At 38.3% G+C, this 17,949-nt stretch overlaps 1 protein-coding gene across 2 annotated transcripts in view; it reads right to left on the bottom strand.

Annotated features, from left to right (window-relative positions):
- Window positions 1-8,200: 8,200 nt before the first annotated feature.
- SLC35F5 (solute carrier family 35 member F5) overlaps window positions 8,201-17,949 on the bottom strand; it is a 29,073-nt gene continuing 19,324 nt past the window's right edge. For both annotated transcript variants that reach the window (XM_085067066.1, XM_085067067.1), the window contains exons 15-17: window positions 17,352-17,506; window positions 16,817-16,905; window positions 8,201-15,869 (exon numbers count right to left, since the gene is read on the bottom strand). In XM_085067066.1, coding sequence (XP_084923192.1) covers window positions 16,824-16,905; window positions 17,352-17,506 — 237 coding nt within the window. In that variant the 3' untranslated portion in view covers window positions 8,201-15,869; window positions 16,817-16,823. The remainder of the gene's footprint in view (window positions 15,870-16,816; window positions 16,906-17,351; window positions 17,507-17,949) is intronic.

Below are 17,949 nucleotides of genomic sequence, written 5' to 3'. Positions count from 1 at the left end.
AGACTACAGCCTAGTTTACAAAAACATGTTCCAGAGAGGAGGCTCTGCAAGGCTGGAGCCTTTAGTTTTGAAATAATTATAAATGTTTCATCTTCTCCCCTGGAGAACCCCCAAACTAAACTAAATATCAGACTTACAAGAGTTATAAACATGTGGGGCTAAGGTACAAAGAGTGTTTGTGAAGGGTGCAAGGAAAGGGAAAGAGTATAAAAATGTATAAAATGGGTATAAAAAGAAAGGACAAAAAACCATCATGCATCATTTCCAACAAAACTGCCCCAAGCCCCAGGCACTGCAGGGTGTGTGGGAGCAGTGCAGCTCCCAGCCTGCCAAGTCACACGTGGGCCAAGTCACCACACCAGAAATTTCTGCAGGATTTGCTGACCTTGTCTTGAATTTAGCAGGGCACTCTGTCATGTCCAGATGAACCAAAGTCAATGTCAAAGCGAGTGTCTGGAGACCACATAAGCAGATCAACATGAAAGAGCACCAAGATGAGCTTATGTTAGTAAGATTATGATTTCAAGGCTGTACTTGGGAGCTCCCTGAGAGCCACTTCATATCACCTGGGTGACAGCAAAGCACTGTGTCCATGAGAACCCGTGGGAGGTGGTTGTGACAACCAGAGGAAAAGGTTATGGAAAGACATAGTGGGTAAGACATTCCTTTGTGGGGAAAGAATAAAGGAACAGAGCTGATCTGATGGTTTTCCCTATGCATTTAAGTCTTCCAACATCAGTGAATATTACATGTGATCACTTGGTTATTGCACCTTTCTCACCTGGACTTTTTCCTAAAGTTGGTTTGAATGACACAGTTCAGTGTGATGATCCATTATTGCAACAGGTGCATCTTCTCCCTTTCTCACTGGCCATTCTAAAAGACTAAGAAGAAATACTGAGCTGAACACCAGGGATTGTGTCAACTATCAGGTTCAGCTTCCTGCCTTAATTTTGTAACTGTCTGGAAATTTTAATAATTTTGATATTTTAATAATAGTCCATATTACTATTAAGATAAATAAATTCATACAGTGTGTAGTTGATAACATGATCTCTGTTCAATAACTAAACACCTGAAAAGTGAATCACTTTCCCAATTCTTGAAGCATCCTTCACTGGAAGGTGTCTTCACCTTTCTTTTACTTGGGATAAATGATAATTGTATTGTGTGAATAGAACTTGACTCTGCATGCCAGACCAACCTGCTAGCCTGGAAAATTCTATACAGCTGCTTGAGCAAAATGGACATTTACAGGCCATGGACCAGAGCCAGGCAGTTCAATTAGTTGTATAATCTTCCTCTCAAGCAACTGCAGGCAAAGAAATTTTGCCAGACCTGGATTTGAAATAATAGAACAGATGACCAGTAAAGGAAGCCATGAATAAAACTATCATGCTAATTAAGAGTAAATAATTATTGCAGTGTACATAACTGATTGTGAAAAGGATGTTCTACAGACAGAAAATAGCAGCAAGGATGTACTTACTTTGCAAAAGGATCAAGATTAGTGGTATAAGAAGGGTCTTCAGGAAAATCAACATTTAAAAGGGTCAAGGACAGTCTGCCCTTCTGTTCTCCTGCATGTTTTGTTTAACCACATCCAGAAGTTCATAACCAGCATGTAGCCATGAAATCACTAACCTCAAGAAGCTCTGCATTTTAGTTACTATTAGCAATAACGTTGTTAACATGAACATCATTCCAAAACCAAATAATTTGGAGAAATAATATTAGAAAACTCCATTCCAAGTACAGTGCAGAGAAGAGCTGAAGCAGTCACTAAGAAAGAAATGGAAAGACAAAATTTAAAAGCCTATATGTTGCTTTTAGGGTGATGGACAACAAAGAAGTCACATTTAATATAAAGAATTAATTCATGTGATCCACATTGGCTCATGCAATCAGCAAGGAGGAAGACACATCTCTGTTGCTCCTACTCTCACTTTTACTTTAACAAGCCTTGGGTATATCTTTCTTCTAGTCACATCAATCTCAATTAGCTACCGAAAAATCTACCGAAAAGTTACAAAATCAAATTAACAGAAAATAAGCACCCTAAGGACTGCATTTAGAGACAGTTATTTACCCATTGTAGGGATTAACTGCATATTATCCATTAAAATCAGATTTTTTCATTGATGTAAATTAGCACAGCTCTGTTCAAATAAACGGGGCTATGCCTTTGACTCCCAGTTGATGATCCAGCCTGTAACATTCTCAGAAGTGGGATTTTATTCACCTGAACAGAGGCTCAGTGGGATGCCTCTGAGCAAAAAGTTGTAAGTCAGTGTTCACAGCAAGCCCAGTTTCACACCACACCTGCTGAGATGTTTCAGCTGTCCTGAATTCTCCAAAAAGCCCCTTTGTCTGCAAAGGCAGGTAAAAAACCCTCCAAATACAGCAGCAAATTAAGAAGGGGGGAAAGGGACACCCTATATTTAAAGCCCATAAAGCACAGAGAAATCTCAGCTCAGTGGGACAGTGAGCATGTGGGCGAGGGGTAATTTTTCAGCTGTTTCTCCAGAGAGTTACAATTTACGTGTAAGTAATTATCCTTTCTGTAAAAGACATGCATTTCAGACTCCCAACTTTTGGAAGCCAGACTATCTCCAAGGAGTAACTTGGTGCTTATAAAGATGGGGAAAAAGAAAAGCACAGTAGGTCTGTGGGAGTAACACGTGGTTAAAAACCAGACAGAAAGCACACCAGGGTACCACTAACCAGCAGAGTCCATTTACCAGAGGAAGAATTTCTCCTACCTAACCTGAATTTGGTAATTTGCAGAATGCAGGAAAATCATTTTCAGAGGTCCATGAATAGGTTTAGAGGCAACAAGGTGGCTCAGAGGAAGCAAACGCTCAGACTCAATGGATTGTGGGTGGAGAATGATGCAGTTATTGCTAGAAGGATGTTTTCAACATGTTTTTCAGTACGTGCAGATTTTGCTAAGCCAGAAAAATAAATATGCAAACATCTCTTGGGTGTTTCGATGCTGCAAGGTATGTCTGGGCTGAGGGGACCCAGAACATAAAAATTATTTCACTGCTTCATGAAAGAATAGCTTAGAGAAAAGCTAAACATGGAAAAGGTTTGATCTGCCAGCTTTGGGAGTTACTGATAACTGCCTTAAGGGGCAGAATTTGAGATGGAGGGAGAGGACTTGCACAGCCCTCACCTTGTGTGTGTGCCACCCTATTTACCTCTCTTCCTACACCTCTCTCGTTGGATTATCCCTTTCCCTGATCTCCTAGAGATGTGAATTTTGGGGAGCCTGGCTCCTCAGATGAGTTCTTCAAACACTGAATCTCAGCCAGAGTTTCTAATATTTCCACACCTCCATGAGGATAGCTCTGTACCCTTTGGTACAGGAACAGTTTCTGTAGCAGCAACAGTCGAGGTAAACTGACACTGGTTACATTGAAGAAAAAAGACTTTTAGCTGTTTGGAGCAATCCCCACTCTCTTTTCAAACAGCTAAAAGACTTCCTTTAAAATGTAGCAAATAGCAGTTAATCTTCATTGGTGTCTCTCTGGTGGCATCTGTACTAAAGGTCCTGGCCCAGCACTGATCTCAGTGCTGGCACCTCTTGTGGGGACTGATTAAGGACTTTGGGAAGCGAGCTGACTGCTCAAGTAGCACAGGTCAGGCAGGGCAGGAGGAATTAGGGAGATTTAAGGGAATATGAGAGACAAGATGGCAACATTGCTGCAGGGCCTGGGCTGAAAGCTGTAGCTATTGCCTCCCTAAGAACTGAGGCATTCTTAAGCACAGGTGAACTACAGCTTTCTGCCCAGGCCCTGAAGAAACTGAGCCAACAATTTGTTATCTTGTTTTCACCTAATAAAAAAATACAAAATTATTATCACTACCATAATTTTAAGAAGGGCAAAACCCAAACCACTGAGAGGTGAAGGAATTTTCCCAGGTACAATCACTAATAACAAAGAAGGGAAGAGGTAGTATTGTGTCTACTCACAACACTCAAAGCAGAGCATAAAAGATTGGGTCCTTGGAACAGGTCAGATTCAGAAGGACGCTATGGAATTGACTGTACAACTCTAGAGTTTCTCTAGGAGTCCATTCTGTCTTGAGTTTACACCCAGCAACCTTTACACCTTGAAACTATTATCCTCTCCTGAAAACCAAACCAATCAAGTAGCACAATGTTTTCCGAACATATAACAAAATATTGTTATATGGAACAAGAAGCTTTGTTAAGGAATTCTCTTGAAGATCCACTTCAAGGCCAACGTACACTTCAGATTTAAATAGTCTTGTATGTGAGGAGAAATATGCAAAGCCAGGATTCTCAACTATTCTGTACTTTTGCCTCTTTGCTATACTGCTAGGGTGACTACGCTGCCAATTTTTCAAACAATTTAGAACTGAACAGTCTTTTTTTAAACCTGTGAGAGGAGGAAAGAAAAAAAGGAGAAAATGAAGGATTTATAAAGGGAGGCACAAATGTGTCAGTTTTAGAAATCATCTGCAAAGGGAGGAGGTAGGTTGGCAGGTGTAATGGCAGACCAGAGCCAGAAAGCAGAGATACATCATTAAAAGCATTAAGTAGATGTTTTGGGGAATTATTCTGGCAGGGTGCCAACACGACATTACTATTATTTCATGACAGACTTGACGTGTCACCAAACCTTTATGTCATTTAGACCCCTAAAAGCAAATTAGTGTTTTTTAAAATAATGAAACACTTCTACCATTTAAGTTTTTGGGTGTTTTGAAACTTTTAATCCATGACAATCTGAAGCTGATTCATCCGCTATTCACAGAACAGTTGAGACTCTCACAAAATTGTTCTGTCTTGAAGCTTTATCAAGAACTCAACCTCTTGCCCTACCCTCGAGTACAAAGGGAACAGACAAGGACAGGAATAATTTCAGCTCAGGCTGACTCCTTTTGCAAGAGCTCAGGTATACCTCATTTACTGGAAATCCATTATGCATCTAATTGCAGGGGGCTGCTCATTTCCTTACCATGGCTCTCCATCAGCTCCTGACAGATCATCACTTTGTTCTTTCCCTCTTAGGTTAGGCTGGTCCTGATTGCCCTTTTGCATCTCAGAGAGGACACTGGCTTAGTGCATAATGATTTCCTTGAGAAAAAGATTTCAGTGAGACTCTGTTTTACCCTAGGAACACATTTTTTGGAGCTTCTCTTCCTACACTTGAAACTCACTATGGCCAACGCACTCCTGTAGGAAGAGTAATGAATCCAACTTCATTTTTAAGCACTGGGGGAAACATCACATGCAAATGAGTGACAGATGGAGCTGTATCAGCTTTTACCTAACAGTGAAAGGGGAGGTAAAAGTCAGTCTCAGCACTTTTGTCAAAATGTGTTTTTAGCAAAAGACATATGCTAAATTACTAACACATATCCATAATATTTTTAAATATTTATACTGTGAACTAATGACATCTTCTCAATTAGTGAAAAGAGGCTTCTGTACATTCCTTTGTGAGTAAGGAAACATATAAAAAAGCAACAAAGACTTGGGGAGAGGTGTGCATGAGACCTAACCCAGTTCATCATGGTCCTTGCATCACATTTCCTCTTTGTCTCCCTTTGCTCTGAGGTCACCACATGCCCCATGGGCAGAAACCTCTCATGGGGCATCACTTTCCTGTTTGCCTGCAACACCACAGCCACAAAAGCCATCTGCTTATAACTTAAATGTTTAATTTTTTTTTCTTTCCTTCCAAAGGCATTAAGAGGAAAAAAAATCTACTGGCAGATGATCTTCTTTCTAAATGGGAACACTATTACAGATAGACAGAATGTTCCTTTATGTTTATGAAGCTTCCCTTGCATGGTGTAAATGCAGACTCACAGTGTAATCATGAGTTTTCTATCATCATTAGCAGCAGGACCCCAGCAGTTAAATCAAAGAAGCCTAGAAAATGCCCCAACAGTGGAAGATTCCCACAAAGAAAAGCCTATTTAGATAATTAAGGAATCTTTACGATATGAAGATTTTCATCTCACAGCAAATTATAACACATTAGGTAACACTACCAAAAAAGGTCCTGAAAGCTTGCAAAGCCACAAACAGAAATGTCTTTTCTTTCACGTGATCTTGAAGAAGTGGCTTGGGAGCAAGAGGGGGGAAAATGACTGGAAAAGAGGAAAAGTTCACAATGAGGTAAACTATTGTTTCTCTGGAAATCTTAAGCTTTGTCCAAGTTTTTTAAAACCAATATAAACAGAATATGCTTGGGTTGCAGATATAAATAACACCCAGGAATGTCTCCCACATACATACATACTGTGAATAGAAAAAGAAGTTTGAAAATGGGGTTTAAATCATCCTTCTCAGAAGCTTTAAACCTCGCCTTGTAGCAAGCGACACTGAGCTTCTGGCAAGTGACAGTTTCGTGTATGAAATGTGTCTCCTAAAACTGAAGCACATGCAGAGTAGGACAAGATAATGTGTCAACAAATTATGTCCTAAAGACTGAAAGCAATCTGGAGAGCCTGCACTGACTGATTTCTGTATACAGAAAAGTATGGGGTGCCAGGATATCACAGAGGAGAGTTTCAATCTTAATAGCCCAACAGAATAACATCCATTTGTATCACAGATAAGGAGAAATAAACAAACAAATACCCACAAAAGAACAAAATAACAAACCACAAAGCAACTTCTTACCTCAGTTGTTCCCCCAGTAACCCCTCATGGGCCTCCACACACTTTTATCAAATCCCCCACTGCAAAACCCACTGCGTGTGGTTCTGTGGCCACCTGCCCTATTTCTGCTGCCAGTTGTCTGCTCAGCACAACTTATTAAGCACTGACATAGCCTGAGAAAGTGATGTGTTTTAGGCTTTTATGTTTTAATGGCAGAACCTGCCAAAAATTATTCCACATTTTACATTACCTCTATGACTTAAAAGGGAGGAATCACACAATGACTGGGATTCTAGCCATCAGTTAGGACACTAGAAAAAGGACACGATTGTTATTGCCAATTTGCCTTTGAAAGCATATAGAAACTTTTCAAGTTGCTTCAAATTCTTAATTTCAGCTCCAGAATTCCTGTTGCTTGTCAGGGAATCTGAGATTAACTCCTTGTTAATTAGTGGCAAAGCAAGTATCCCCTTGTTTTGGTGTAAAAAGCTCCTTCTTCCTATAGCTGCTCAGTAATATTTATGATCTCGGTAAAAAAGAATTCAGCTGTAGTTAATCCAGAAAACCCTATGGTGGATTTTTTTCCTCATTTTTTTTTATTAAGTATTTAGGTAAATGACTATCATCCCCGAGGTTTTAATTATTAAAGACGCTGAAAGTTCAGCTGCAAGAAGAAAGGTCAATGCGTAGCCCTGGTTAACTCCGGGAATCAGGGCTGATAAACAGGTAAATTAATTGTCTTTTCCCCGCTTATCTAATACTTGCTCGGCCGGAGCGGCGGGATGGGCACGGCCGGAGCTCCCCCTGCTGCTCGCAGCCCTGGGCACGCTTTGGTACTCAGGTGTTCGCAAAGAAAAACCACATCAAAAATCGGTGCTTGACCGCTTCAGTGACCCGAGTGTCGCGGTTTGACCCCTGGCAGCAGCCCAGCCCCACAGAGCCGCTCGCTCACTGTCCCGGGGGATCGGGAGGGAACGGCAAGGGTACAAGCAAGGAATCTCGTGGCTGAGATAAAGCGGATCGTGGGAAAGCAAGGCGTGCACCAAGAAAAGCAAAACGAGCAACGATGTCCCTGCTCCCCATGGCTGGGCAGGTGTTCAGCACCCCAGCACGTGTCATGGTGACTTGGCAGGACAGACACCATCACTCCAAATGTCCCCTCTTCCTCCTTCTCCCCCCACTTTATATCCCGAGCTGATGTCCTGCGGTCTGGAGTATCGCTGGTCATTCTGGGTCACCATCCCGGCTCTGCCTCCTCCCGGGCAGCCTCAAACTCAGCGCTGCGGCCAAAAAGCAGAAAGGCTTTGGCTCTGCCTGAGCCCCGCTCAGCAAGAACAGAAACATCTCTGTATCATCACCTGTGCTCAACACAAACCCAAAGCACAGCCCCGGGGAAGAAAATGAACCCTGCCCCAGCCAAAACCAGCACACAGACCAAGCTGACATCCCAAAACTCATTTTTAAGTCCACCCCTAGTGACCATTTTTTCTTAACTGATGATATAAAACACATTAAGTAGTAACCCCAACTAAATATCAATTCCTGTTAAGAAAATAAGATTTATAATCTTTATTACTTACATATAATAAATATAATACAGAACAAAAACATCACACCCATTGATTGTATTACACAGGCTCTGTCAATCAGAATACATAACATTTTCTTTTCATTAGCCCTTTTATAGGGTTTGGTACTGGATATTAAGAACTTCAATTAATAAACCTTTTAACATAAAAACAATCTTCCAATTTGCAACTTCACGCATGTTTCAATATTCATATATATACTGGTTTTGTTAAAAATATATAAGCACTGTTCAGTATTTGCAATATAGGACTTCAATTTCCATTCATGAAGTCTCTATTAATATAGAGAATTTCAAAATAATTAATAGCTTAAATCTGATTTTAATTTAAAATACTTATTCTATTTTTTTTATTTAACCGACTTCCCATCAGAAAATGAAGTGACAGGACAAAGAAACCCCAGGCAAAAGCCAGTGTTCATTTTTAAAGAACAAAGGGTAAAAGTTCTGGTCCTTGCTTCACCTGTATTATTCTGGAATAATGGAGACACAATTTGGTATAAAGAGGGCAGGAAGAAACCAGAGTTTCTGAAGAGATATTAATCTTCATTTTAGATTTACCACTGCCATCCTGCTGTTTTCTTGGCTTAAAAATCACTGCATCAAACCCTGATATATGTTTTTCTCTGCATGAATATCCTTACTATTAAATGGAAATTAGATTAAAATGCTACATTTCTTTTTTATCAAAAATAGATCAAGGTTTAACACACTCTGAAATCAGGTTTTCAAGTGCAAATGCAATACACATCAGCAATTCACATTCTGGTTTCACCAAGGAAAATGGTTAAAAGATGATGCATAAAGATGTTTCACAGAGGATACATATCTGGAACTTGCTGTGCTCCCAGAACATGAATTATCAGCAAACTGTACAGACTTCAGGCAAAAAAAAGTTCTCTTCAGGTGAAAGCTCTTCGGTTAAAGCAGCTTCCACTTTAAATGTGTAGCTGAGAATTCCCTGAAACTCAGTACAAAATGCAATGCCAGAACAACCATCAAAACTACAACCGGTTTTGTGCATTTTTTAATGCAATCAAGTTTCTGGAGTTACACAAATCAAGGTTTCATAAACAATTTCGTTTTACTAATACCTACTCCAAAGAGACCTTACACAAATTTTAAATCATGACAAAGACCCCTTCAGCTCTACAGTGCTGAAGTTGTATCTCAGACTTATTACATTTCTCTAATTCCATTCAGGTAATGTCAACTCCAACACCTGGCTATGCTTTCCATGTAGCTTTGTGTGAACAGCTTCCCATGACTGCCAATTAACAGAGCATTCCTTTGTAACTGCATTGGATGTACTTTTAAAAAAACCCAAACCACAAATGAAAAAACCTCCTAAGTCTCCAAATATAATTTTTTTCTGTGATTTTTTTTAACAATTACAGAGCTTAATTTAAGCATTCAGCTTCAATATGATTAATTAAAATACCTTTCTATATTAGATCAAGATCAATCAGAGATCAATCCAATAAACAACTGCCCAAGCACTTCTTATATGGAATTGGGCTATGCAAGATATTACCCCAATGACTTTACAGAATATGCTTCCTATTAATATTCTTGATTTTCAAGTGAGATTTTTGTTTTAATTTTTTTGTTTGTTTGTTTTCTTCTCCAAGAGGAAAGTGGCACCATTGGTTGGAAAGCCCCTGCTCTTCCCCTAGGCAGAGGAAAAAGGAGATTCTAAAATATTTTAGAAATTACTCATTCTGGCAATGGAACTAACTTAATTGATATGCAAGAGGTCAGATTTAGGTAGAAGAGAAGCATCACCTGTAACACAGACAAGGAAGACTTGTGGACTGGCAACATCAGTAATATATTAACTGCTATCACTGATAAAGATACAGCCATTTGTACATTATAAAATTAGTTCTGTGCTAAGTGGCTAATTCACCTCAGCTCGGTAAGTGTGGGGTTTTGATTGGTTGTATTTGGATGGGCTTCTTAAAAAAAAGCAAATAAAATCAAGAACACATGTGAAGTACATAAAGAAAATTTGTGTACCTTCCCTGAAAGAAAACCTTCAGAAGCTCACTAATAAAAGAAAGGGAACACTGGATGCAACTCTATAAACTGAGACACAGTTAAAGGACTCTGAACCTGTAGAATTGAACAGCTGCTTTCAACAAAATCCTGAGTGAAGCCCTTGATGCTTTTAAAAAGTAGGAAGTGAAAGCCACATGAAATTCTGGGTGCATTCCACATGATGATAGGCATATCCACAAAAGGTTTGGGTAGCTACTAATACCAGATGTAATGACAAGAGCGAGAACACAGATCTCCAAGCAGTCACATTCATGTCAGATATCTAACACCACAGAGGACCAGGGCAGTCAAAATACAATTACACTGGATTTACCTAGAGAGGAAATTCACTTTGCAATGAATGCAACAGGGCATGTAAATGGAAATGTCAAAGCAGAAATCATCAAGAAGGAGCTGATGCTCAAGGCTGATTACCATGATCACATGTTCTCACTGTGGACAAAAAAACTCCCATAGAAGTGTATGACAAAGTGCAGAGATTAATATTTCTCATGCTGCTGATTTTAAACAAAAGTCATGTAGCAAAACAAATTCACCTTTAAATAATAAAGCTGCATACTGGCTACATGGAAATATCTTTTGTGAGCAGTAACAGCAGTGTCTTTACCATTTCTACCAGCAATAAAATCCCTCCATCTATATTACTGAGGTCTTAAAGCAAACCACTCCAAATATATGCTGCAGACAGAAATACTGCAAAGGCATAAAGGTCAACCTGACTGCAGAGTTCCTTTCAATAAAGTTTTACTTTGTTAATACTGTCTATGACTCTCGTGGGCTTTGGATCAAACCCCAGTCTAGCCAAAGTAACTTTACTGGAAAGACAAACAAAAAATTCCCAAAGTGAACAGACTTTGTAAAAATTTAATGATGTAAATGAATATATTTATGTTAAAGATTTATACTGAACTGCCCCACAATCAGATTATATATTATTATAGCACTGCCTAACCCTGAAAGTTAACGTCGCTGTCATGCCAGAAATGCAGCTTCAAAATCAGCAGAGTAACTATTCATTTTTATGGCACAGAGGAAAATAAAAGTTGAAAGTCACACACACATTTCAGCATCAGCTCAGAATGGGTGTTTCTCCAAAAAGTAACAGAGTGTTAGGCAGAGTATATTTTATTGACATCTTTAAATGCTCTTAACATTCTCATTATGATTTACCTGATAAGCCTAAGGAAATTCAACATGGAAGTTACATCATGTGAAATGCTTGAGTGAAACCTGGAAATGTTTGTAGCGATTTTAAAAGCACGAATTAGTTATCAGCTCTCACAACGTATGGTATCATCCATATTTCCCTGAGAAATCATGCCCTGCAATGGTCATATAAAACAAAATACAACATTAATGAAATTGTGGTTTAAACAAGGAAAAAAAATGCATAACAACAGTTTATGAATGAACACATAAATGCTACTGGAGTTATAACTATTAAATTGCAGGCACTACACACGTGACAGCCATAAAAGAAATGGTAACTAATTCAAAACTTATCCCAAATAAAGAAAACTGATTCAAAGTACCATCCTACAGTTACCCATATAACTCAACATTGTGATATTAACATCAGTTTATTTCTTCACTTTTGAGCATGCCACTTCTTAATTTACAAACACTCTGCCTTTCTGAGGCCTATTTCCATCTGAAACTTAAAGCGTGTCCATAAAATCAACCTATCTCCAAAATTTAACTGGTTTTTCCTGTCCCCTGATAGCTCAGTAACATAATTTCCCTAAGACAGGAGGATCTTTTAGTAGGGAATAGGAATGACAACATTCAACACTAAGCGAGATGGAACCAAGAATTACAAAGAAATCATTTTGCCACCTTCTTTAAAGCCATCAGAGCTGTGAATAGCAGTACCTAGGCACAACTATTGTGACAGGAACGACAATTATGGCAGCACACACCAAGAAAAGCAATTTGCAGGCTCTCCTGTTTTTGTCAGTACATTTCAAGGAGGTCTGCCACGTGCAGACCAAGTATCCCCTGCAGCTCCCCAGGTTGAACAACAGCCCTGCTTAACCAGTTCCACACAAAATATATCAGCATCTGCCACGCCACAGGGACACCCAGGCAGTGCCTCCAGCCTGAGTCTGTGTGCAGCTCCCTGCAGCCCAACTCCATGAGCAGCCACAACAGCCCCATCCTACAGCCCCTACCCCCTTTACAGGGATTCCCACAGGCCTGAAGCCAAGGAGCAGGATGTAGTGAACACTGGGAAAGCCAAACACCAGGCCCTCAGTGCCTTCAGGAGCACTCATGTGCCCCAGACTTTGTTAAGAGATGTGGTATTTCCATCCCTTGCTGAACAGCATTACATCTGCAGCAGTCCCTTGTACTGAACACATTCTCATTGTGACTGAAACCCAACATGAAGTGGCCAGAAAAACTGAAATCCTATTCTGCCTCTGTTCTGAAGTGCAGCACACTGCTTATCAAACCAGGCAAGACTCACCAAAACCCTAAAAGCAAAGGCATGCTCTGTAGCTTTTGGCAAATTATCATAATTTCCTTCATATATAAAAAACAAACAGCTCCAAAACCTCAACTGTGTGCACAGAAGAAATTGTTGGTTGTCTCAAAGGATTACAGGAATTAGTTCAACTGTTTGACAGAGCAACACGTACTATTCATTTCCCATTTTGTAGGCATGGGAAATCACTGTTCCTTAACCACCTAATGACAATCAAAGAAATGCTCGACATTATTTTCCTAAAGTCTATGTGGTTCCCACAAGAAATAAGTCAGAATAAAGACATTCCCAAATTGAAACAGTAAGAGCAATGACAATTTACACTACCACAGGGGTAAAGCACTCATGACAGAGCTCCTTTACATTCCAGTTGTGTCACGGGGAAGAAAAACCCAGCATGTCTCCATTGCATCAGAGGTACCTGAGAATCAAAGCTAAATCCCTTGTGCATTTACCAAGCACCCATTAGAGAGCTATGCAATTTACATTTCAAATCAGACATTATATTTATAAAATATCGTTGTACTAAAAATCACAAGGTTTTGTAGAAAAAATTCCATCACATTCTATTAAATGCAGGAGCAATGTTATATGTCATAGCCTCTGTAAGCAAAAGTATAACATATTTCTTGTAACTACAGGGGCACCACTGTTTAAAAATCCTTTCAGGAAGGACAGTTTGTTTTGTTCTTACTCTTTAAAGAACTGTAGTTTAATGCAAAAACACAGCTTAAACTACCTAGTGCCACAAGATAAAAATATTTCATCTCTTATTAAAAAAAAAATTAACACATTTTTGTTAAAAACAAAACCAGTGAGAAGGCCCTGACTTTGAGTTTACTGAACATTCTTCAACATTCCTGGGGTCAGAGACAGAATAATATTCTCTTAGTCCTTCTTTTCTTAACCTCTCAAGCTAATGAATAATGCAAATTAACAGTCATATACATGGGAGACCATGATGATCTTTGACTTTAAGCCATGAACGTAAGGGCAAATATAAATAGCAACTGCCCATTTGACATCACAGCTCCAATTCTATTAGCATGACCAATTTCAAAAAACAGTTATAGAAAATTTTGTTACAGATACTGCCATTGCCCATCTGAAAGCAAACTCAGTTTTCCCAGGCTTAATTCACTGATGCCACAAGTCCCAGCTGATTCAGATTTGGAGTTAATGCCTGTTATCAAATATTCAGCAGGATCTCATTGAAGCATTTCACTAACTGAAAAGAGACATTTTTTAATTGCCAGGAGGCATTAACTTTAGCTCTTGGAAAAAAAGCTGAAGCAAACATCCATTTGTCATAATTTTGAAGGACAAATCCAAAATCTAAGGAAACTCCACTGATCAAAAAACGCCTGAAAATTCTACCTAAGTAAAATTTAATTCAACATAGTGCATTTTTGACCCCTCTGCTTGTGGGGTTTGAAAATTTAAGTGTGAAACTTTTATGTCTGTTTTCTGTTTGTGATTTTCTTGTGGCTGGTTTGGAGATTCTCTTAATTCCTATTTTAGAGTCCAAAGAAGGACTTACTAAGTCATCTTAAGCAGATGCCTCAGGTCACCAAAGCTTGTAGTGCAATCCAGTATTAAAAACAGGAAGGAAAAAACTTGATAAAGGTTAAATATTTGGCCAGAATAGCCCCAGGTTCATTTTGTCTTTTTTCTCTACATGCAGTTCTTATATTAAATTCCAGCTGCTGACTCAAATTCTTCTATAAATGTAGAGCTAAGTATCTTGCTTTCCTACATTCCCTCTCAAATAATATTTTATCAGTTTTATCACCAAAAGACCAAAATTTCTTTTGGAAGGATCATTACTGAGTGCCAAAACATAACCAGGCATTTCTGCTATGTCATCCTTCTGAATTTGTGTGGAAGGACAGTAGAAATATCCTAAATTATTAATAACCTTGTTATGTGGAAGAAAATACTCCTGGCTAAAAATCCATCAGACATTCATTATAAAAAAATAAAATCCATCAAAAGCCAAAATTAACTTTGATCTAAGTGTCTTATAGGCCAGGAGCTGGAAAATGGCATTGACTAATTTCAAATTATATTCCTGAATATAATTATAATAACTTCTCTGAGTTAAAAAGGATAGAAACACTGGAGTGGAAGGAAGATAATTATCAGTTTTAGAATAAATTTATTAATACAGCTGGGAGGAAGGAAAAATCAATGCAAACACCTTTCCTTTTCAGACTGTTTAGCAGATTAGTGTAGTGCCAACCCACTGACTGAAAACTTCCACAATTAATTTGATCTCTTTCACAACGCGGCAGCTACACGTGAAAATGATCATGTCTGAGAGATAATTGGGATTGAGAATGGATTACAGAACCAGTCTGCTTTAAAACATGTCTAAGAATGTATATCCAAATGTATTGTAATTAGAAATATTTCACCATTCACTGAAATTTTAAGCATTTCTGATTGTTGGGCAATTTTTTTGATTTTTAAACATCAGCACCCATTGCCATTACAAGGCTACTTGAAATGGCCTAAGACATTAGATACGTAGTGTTCCAGGACCGTACAAAGATCCTGCCTCAATAATTATAAGAATGCACTTAATAAATTATTTTTCTATTTTCTTCTATTAATATGCAAATAGTTTATACAACATAAAAAATTTAATTGGTACCTACTACAGGTAACATATCTCTTTAGCGTTTCATCTGAAAGCCTGTAAGACTTGATGACCTGCAAACTTATTTACATAACTCACTTTAAAGTATCTCTTAAAAATAATGTTGTCCAGCATTTAACAAAATTGTGACTTAAATGAAAGAAATCACTTAACAGCATTTGCTTTCTTGATTTTGTCAAGTAATGTCACCAGCTCAAGTGTGATAAGGCAGGTTGGTTGCTCAGATGGACTAAGACTCCCTATGGTGATAGGCATGTAGTAAATCTGTTCATTTATAAAATCAGATGAAAGCAAGAAAAAGTTTAGAGTTTCAAAAGAACTGAAACTTCTCATTTTTACTACAAATTCAGAATAGGCACTGAAACATGATTCCTTAGGGACTTTTCCAGAAGATTGTCTCTTCGCTGGGCTTCATTCCATTTTTAAACTAAAAAGAAGGAAAAACAAATTATCAGGGGCACATAATTCAGGATTACAAAAGAGGAATTACCATATGCATTTGTTTCCATCTTACTAATAAAGGAAATAACTCCATGTCTTAATCTTCAGACATCACAATTACTGCATTGGTTAGAATATTTTTAATTTCATTATTAGATTTAAACAACACTGGAAAAGAAAAATATACTTTTCATGTAATTCTGCATGCACTATTAAAAACAAAAGCCCTGAAGCATAGGGGAAGGAGAGTCCTAAACCATGCCTGTTTTAATGCTCCAGGCTAGTACTGACAAACCATGTAATGCTCCTTTTAGGGATTTGTGTAACCTCCTCTTAAAAAGCAGTATTTTGCAAACTCTTCAGCTATGCTTCTCATGAGAAATATTTAGCCTAATATTTAATGGAATTAACAACTTAATCCTTGTCAAACACAAACACAAAGGCTCCTTTCCATTTTCTGATCCATAATGATAAAGTCTAGTGATGTTCTCTAAGTTTCCTTAAGCAGTTGGTGTTTCTCATGAGCTGCAATTGCCCAGACTGAGACCCCAACACCATTAAAGAGTGAAGTAATTACTTCAGATGTCTTCCATCATTCCATCATCCATGCCACAAAGCTGAAAGACTCTTCTAGCTTATTGACTCACATCCAGTTTTGAATGAACTTTGTAATATTCTTTAGTTAAAAACTATTAAATAATTAAATAATTTCAAAATTATTGACCAAGAACTGTGAGAGAATAATGCTTGGCAATGAGTAATAGTAATAATAATACTAATAATTTTGAAGATACACTTCAAAACTCTGTCCATCAGTACAGAACAAGATAGACTGCATGATCTTTAAAAATGTGTCCTTGCGTAACACAAATGCTGTCATTAAAACCAATCCTCCCCTTTCTGTGCATTGTTGGAGGTTTATTAAAGGTTTACCTTTTGTCTATGAACAGCAGCTCTCTCCATCCTGTGAAACACTATGCATAGGGATGAGGCTTTCACACTGCTCACTTTCCTCTGGCATTCTTAAAAGAAACACATTTATTTATTTTAAGTCATACAGTAACATTAAATTAGTTGTTACAAAACCAACCTAAGTACCAAGTACTTAGCTGTTTGAATTTCAGCCATTGAAAACATGCAAAGACTCCTTAAGTTTATCAAGTGCACTCAAGTTTGCACAATTTTCATTGCATGTGCTGGGTACAGAAAGTATCACAGAGGCATTAAGGGAAAAAACTGACAATCACTAGGAAAATTCTTTTACAAGGTAAACAGACTTCACATCTTCCCATTTTCTGAGCATCACATAGGTTAATAACATAGGCAACTACTGCTATTAAGAAATTAGTACACCTGAATATAAAATCAGGTGAAAACAAGCAGAGCATGTATATTGCGGCTTATAGAAAAGTAGAGGATATTGGAAAGGCTAAAGAAGAGATAGGATTATAGTTTGTGACTGCCCTACCTCTGAATTCGATGTTTTCTACAAATAAAGGCAAAAATTCTTCTGATTCCCACCATCACTGGATCCCAGTTGTTATAGTGACATAAAAGAGTTGCAATGAAAAAAGAAAAAAATACAGGTACTGCTCCTGCAAAAAATAACCAGGAAAACTGCACCTGGAATTGAAACACAAACATCATTCACTCAATAGCTTGAAAAACAACTGATGTGCTGTATATTTGGAATAATTATTACTGTAAGTTTCAGATGCAGTTTGAGTTAAACAGCATGAATTATTTGATACAATTTCTAAAGCTATTGCTTCTTGTAATAACTCCATAACCTGTTCCCACTGATCCATTCTTTACAGTGGAACACACTGTTTGCCCTGGCAGGTGAATGAAGACTGCAATTTCCAGTTTTTAGGTTTTCAGCTGTATCTCTGGTGCCAAGGAGAAAGTCTCCTGACATTTCACGGGCTGGAAAGAGATTACCTTTAAAGTCCCTTCCAACCCAAACCATTCCATGGTTCTGTAACTCCAAACCAAGGGCACAAGGACAGGAAGAGCCTTGGACCTGCCTTTGAGGATGACAGAGCCATGAGCTGTGGGCATGGCCC

Source organism: Lichenostomus cassidix, chromosome 7, assembly GCF_008360975.1.
Source record: "Lichenostomus cassidix isolate B80296 chromosome 7, HeHo_3.0, whole genome shotgun sequence".
Classification (NCBI taxonomy): Eukaryota; Metazoa; Chordata; class Aves; order Passeriformes; family Meliphagidae; genus Lichenostomus; species Lichenostomus cassidix.
Note: the sequence above shows the minus strand (reverse complement) of the source record. Positions and strands in the feature narration are given on the sequence as shown.